Below are 5,826 nucleotides of genomic sequence, written 5' to 3' on the forward strand. Positions count from 1 at the left end.
ATGTTGGCTGTGATCATAAGGTTGTGTGCTTGGTTACTTTTTTTTACTGTAGTAAGGTTAATTTTTTCCTGTGTTTTCTTGAAAGAAGCTAATTTTCTTGGGTTGTATTTTCCCTTCCAGTGTCTTCTGTAATGCTGTATTTGTGTGTAGGTATTGTTGAAACTTGTTTTTGTCATTGAATATCTTGTTTTCTCTGTCTATGTGGACTTAGAGTTTTGCAGGGTATAGTAGCCTGGGCTGACAACTGTGTTCTCTTAGGGTCTGCATGATATCCGTCCAGGCCCTTCTAGCTTTCATAGTCTCTGTTGAAAAGTCAGGTGTGATTCTAATGGGTTTGCCATTATATGTAACTTGGCCTTTTTCCCTTGCAGCTTTTAGTATTTTTTCTTTGTTCTGTATACTTACTGTTTTGATTATTATGTGGCGGGAGGATTTTCTTTTCTGGTCAAATTTGTTGGGTGTTCTGAAGGCCTTGTGTATTCTTATTGGCTTCTCCTTTAACTTGGGGAAATTTTCTTCAATGATTTTGTTGAAAATACTTTCTGGGCCTTGGAGAAGGGAGTCTTCTTTTTCCTCTATACCTATTATTCTTAGGTTTTGTCTTTTCATATTGTCTTGGATTTCTTGGACGGTCTGTGTCAGGAATTTTTTGGATTGATTTAACATTTTCTTTGACAGATACATCGATTTCTTCCATTGTATCTTCTACACCTGAGATTCTCTCTTCCATCTCTTGTAGTCTGTTGGTTTTGCTTATCTCTGTAGTTCCTGTTTTCTTCCCTAAAATCTTCCTCTCCATTATTACCTCCATTTGTGTTTTCTTTAGTTTTTCCAGTTCTATCTTCAGGTCTTGAGTTGTTTTGTTTACTTCCTTCACCTGTCTGCTTTGTATTTTCCTCTTTTTCTTTTAGTTCCTTCAACTCTGTTTCTTTTATTTCTTTCAGTGATTTAATTATTTCTTCTCTGAAGGCCGAAAATTCTTTGGCTGCATCTTCCCATATTTCTTCACGGATGGCCATAATCCGCTTGTCTTTAACTTCCTCCATTTCTCTATGGATAGCCATGATCTGTTTGGTTTTATCTTCCTCTAATTCTTTACGTATTTTATTTGTTTCCTCTATTAACCTCTTCATCAGCATAGATGAAAGGCCATCTTCTTGATTTTCTATTATGCTGCGTTGTCCAGGGCTGTTCGCCCCTGAATGGCTGGGTTCTGGAGATGCCATATTGCTCTGTCTTTTGTTGGTTGAGCCTTTACGCTGACCTCTACCCATTGGGCTGTTTTATGTGTTGGCTGTTAGTTTCTGTGCTTCCTGGAGTTGAGGTAGGGAAAATCCCCTTGGCCGGAAGATTATTTTTTCTGAAGGAGTCCTCCTCTGCTTTTGGTTATGGTCACTGTATGGCCAGTGTTTCTCAGGAATTGCCACTGCTCACTCCATGTGTATAGCCCTGAGTAGTAGCTGTGGTCTTTGTTAGGCAGGGAATTTCCTCTTACCAGTAGAAGTTCTTAAGACAGCTGCCCCACTGCTGAGTTTCTCGTTATAAATTTAGTGAGCTGCTGCTGTTACAGTTTTCCAGGTACAGTCCTCTTGAAGAACCTGCTGATTCCCTAGCTGTGGGGTTTTCTCCCAACAGGGAAACTCAGTCTGTTATCCTGGGGCACACAGTTCTGTCCGGGAAAGTGAGAGGAGCGCCCAGCAATCTCTGGGCCAGAGGCTGAGTGCTCCATTCTGGGCCTGGAGAATGTGCACCTAGGTTGAGTTGGCACCTGGGGGCACTGCTCTGGTCTGGAGGCTGAGTGCCTTCCTCTGGACCAAAGCTGTGTGTCCCTGTCTGGGATGGCACCTGCGGGTACTGCTCTGGTCGGGACGCTGTGGGTGCAGCCCTCTTGAAGGACCAGGCATTCCCACAGTTTTGTCAGTCTAGCTAGGGATAACTGGTTGATCCTTGGCACAGTATCTGAGGGCTGCTGTAATGGCTCTCTGGCTTTTGTAGGTCTGAGGATTCAGCTGCGTGCCCCAGTGCCCTAGGGGTACTCAATAATGGTGGCTGAGCACAGCGCTCCTGCCTGCATTAGAAATCTAGAGCCTAGAGTCTGGGTGAATCCAGAAAGTCTTTTGGTGCTGGGTGGCCTGAGCATTAGACCTGATGATCCCCCCCCTCCGTGCTCGGGGTTTCCTCCTGCCAGAGACACACAGTCTTTGCTTTGGGGACCACTGTTCTGTCTAGGGTGGCGAGTAGAACCCACAGGCACAGATGCCTGCCCGTGGCTCTGCCTTTCTGGCCTTTGGGAGCCTGGGCGTCTGCCTAAACTGGGTAATTTTCCCGAGACCTTTTTGGGGTGGGGGTATTGGCTGAGTGGTCCGAGATCAGACCAGCTGTTTCCCTCCCTGTGGGTTTGCACCTGATAGTGAGACTCAGTCTGTGGTGCCCTGGTGCCCTTGTGCCCACAGTTTTATCTGAGGGGACAAATCAGGCACGCAGGCCGGTCTCTGTACAGGCACCTGGGTCCCTGGCCCTGGCTCTGGGCTGGCTCCTGGGGCACCCGCGGAACCCGAGTCTTTTCCAGGGGATGTCTGGGTGACCTAGGGTTGGTCCCAATCGTTTCCTGCTCCATGGGGTTATCTCTTGACTGGAAAATCCAGTCTGTGCTGTTCTGGGCCCACAGTTCAGTCTGAGACAGTGACCAGATCATGCTGGCATGTATCTCTGGGCTGGTGACCAAGTGCTTGGCGGAACCAGGATCTCTTCCGCGGTTTAGCCGGGTGAGTTAAAGCTGATTGAATCCCCCACCGTGGGGTATCCTCTCACCTGTGAAACACAATCACTTGTGTTTTATGGCCGCGAGTTCTGATTGCTGGTCACTGTGCCAATCCTGCTGTGCTGCTCCTCAGAATGAGAGTCCTCTCGGCGCCGCCATCTTGCCCCGCCCCTTCCATAACAGCCTTAATGGAAATGTTTTATAGATACTTCATAAGTAATGAGTTTTCAATTCAGTTTGTCCATTTTAGAAAAGAATTTATTTATTTATTTATTTTTAATATTTATTTTTTTACATTAATTACATTTTATTCACTTTGCATCCCACCTGTAGCCCAGTCCCTCATTCTGTCCCAGTTCTACCCTCTCTTCCTCATCTCCTCCCATGCCCCTCTCCAGGTCCACTGATAGGGGAGGTCCTCCTCTCCTTCCATCCTACCCTAGCTTATCATGTTTCATCAAGACTGCCTGCAATTATCTCCTCTGTGGCCTGGCAAGGCTGCTCTTCCCTCAGGGCAGTGGTAAAAGAGCCAGCCACTGCATTCATGTCAGAGACAGTCCCTCTTCCCCCTACTAGGGAACCCACTTGAATACTGAGGTGTCATGGGCTACATTTGAGCAGGGGTTCTAGGTTATATCCAGGTTATAACCTAGGTTATACCTAGGTTGGAGTGTCAGTCTCAGAAAATACCTTTGAGCCAGATATTTTGGTACTGTTGCTCTCCTTGTGGATCTCCTATACTCTCCAGGTCTTACTGACTACCTCTTCTTCTTTTATATGAATCCATGCACTCTACCCAAAGTTTGGTTATGAGTCTCAGCATCTGCTTTGATACACTGCTAGGTAGAGTCTTTCAGAGGCCCTCAGTGGTAGGCTCCTGTCCTGTTTCTTGTTTTATTCTTCTTCCACTGTCCTTCCCCTTTGTCTAACTAAGTGAGAATTGATCCTTTTACTCCGGGTCTTCCTAGAAAAGAAATATATATATATATATATATATATATATATATATATATATATATATTAACTGAGCTTTGGAAAAGGAATTTTTTTCTTTCCTTTATTTCCTCCTGATGAGGTGCAATTTTTTGAGGGACGCAATGTGTCATCCTTGATGCTTTTGTGGAGTTTTGAAATTCATAAATTGATGCTTCAGATTTCATCTTCAGCCTTTTTTTTCTCTCTCTAACATCAATCCCTATAGCACGTTTCTCCATCTGAAGTTTTTTTTTACAAAACCTCTGAAATATGGGACTCAGTAAAGGTAAGTGGCTAGTATGGTTGCAGTCCAGGGTTCTAGGGCAGGAGTTTGCATTTTCTCTATTTGAGTGCAAAGCATCTCTCCTCAATCTTTTGGCAGATGTTTCCTCTCTGCTCCTGGGGCTCTGCTTGAACAGCCTTATTCTTCTGCGGCTTCTTCACAATTTTCAAGCTGTTGTATTTCTCTTTTTTTGCATCTTGTTCTTTGTCAAGTCTTGCCCATTTGCATTAGCCTGCTCTCCCTGGAATTCTATAGACTACTAATCCTCATTATCTTTGTCATTCTTCTTGTGTTCCAACAGCAGTTTGTTGTTTAAAAACATCTACATCAGCTTCCAGATTTCTTACTGTAATCTAATGGCCTCCTTTCTATCCCCAAGGTTCTACAGAAGGCAAAGATCGATAGTCCTGAATTCTTTTTTTGCATTTTCAGATAAAGGATTTTCATACCAAAAGACATAAGACACTTTGAACCCATAATGTGTACTGGGTACTGCAAACTATTCATCATTTTTTTTTTCAGGCACACCTGCTAGCAGGCAGAAGAAGAAAGTGCACAGGACCAGGGTTGTGTGTGGTGAAGAAAGCTGGTGAGACTTTCAAGGAGGTTTGTGTTGGAGGCTGAAGCACTGTGGGAGGAGTGTCATAATGCTGCTGACAGTAGTAAACTGCCAGGTCTTCATCCTGCACACTGCTGATGCTGAGAGTGAAGTCTGTCCCAGATCCACTGCCTGTGAAGTGATCAGAGACCCCAGTGTGCCAAGTGGATGCATAGTAGATCAGCAGCTTAGGGGATTGCCCTGATTTCTGCTGGAACCAGGCCAAGTAGTTCTTTTGGTCTTTGCTGTATAAAAGGCTCTGACTGGACCTGCAGCTAATGGAGACTTTCTCTCCTGCTGACACAGCCAGGGAGGATGGAGACTGAGTCATCACGATGTCTGCACAAACACCTGCAATCAGGAATACACAATGATTATGAATATAAAAACAAACACAGATTGTAAAAACAGTTGTAATTTGTCACTTAATATATTTGTACTATTATGTAGTCAGAGTATTATTATTGAAATATAAAATATTGAGCCTGGCAGACTCTAAGTTTCTTATCTACACGGGAAGTGACTCTGTAAAAATTATAATATTCTGAGCTTCTCACCAGAAACCCAAAGCAGCAGGGATATGAGAAACTGGGTCTGTGACTTCATGTTGCTCCCCCTGCTGTCTGATGCAGTTCAGTTCTCACTGCAAAGGCTGGTTTATATATTCTCAGCAGCTGGGCTGGGCTGTAGGCCCATGCAAAGCAGTCAGCAAATACAAAAGCAAATGACTGTGCAGTGTCTGTGAGTGTAGCTGGTGTCAATCAACAGTCAAAAATACTATTACAGGGAGCATGAGCAATTAGTGAAAAAGATTGCCTTACAGCTCTCAAACAGAAAAGAACTAGGTGCTCTAATAGCCGACCTGGGTTAAAATCCAAGACATATTTAGTTCAATTGACTTCTATAGAAACATTAATAGAGCTATCTCAGATTGACAGTCTTAGGGACATAATAGGATATATTAAAAAAATCACAACAACAACAAAAGAAAGAGAGTAAGAAAGCATGCAATAAAAGAAAGGGAAGATGTAAGAAAAGATGAATGGAAAAAAAGAGAATCAAGGCTAAATGTGTTCAACATTACTCATCACCAAAGCCACTCATACTGAAGACAGAGAGCAGGGCCTCAGATATTTGGGCACTTTTTTCATAGATAAACAAAGGACTAAGATACAAAGAGAAGCCCAGCATTCACTCTGTGGATATCCT

The 5,826-nt window shown here is 43.8% G+C and overlaps 1 gene segment (V, D, J or C); it reads right to left on the minus strand.

Annotated features, from left to right (window-relative positions):
* Positions 1-4,537: 4,537 nt before the first annotated feature.
* Positions 4,538-5,223, minus strand: LOC129674956 (immunoglobulin kappa variable 4-1-like). The segment is given in 2 exon segments: positions 4,538-4,968; positions 5,175-5,223. Coding segments are annotated over 2 exon segments (480 nt in total).
* Between the last annotated feature and the right edge of the window lie 603 nt (positions 5,224-5,826).

This window comes from Psammomys obesus, unplaced genomic scaffold (genome assembly GCF_907164565.1).
Source record: "Psammomys obesus unplaced genomic scaffold, mPsaObe1.curated_primary_1811, whole genome shotgun sequence".
NCBI lineage: Eukaryota > Metazoa > Chordata > Mammalia > Rodentia > Muridae > Psammomys > Psammomys obesus.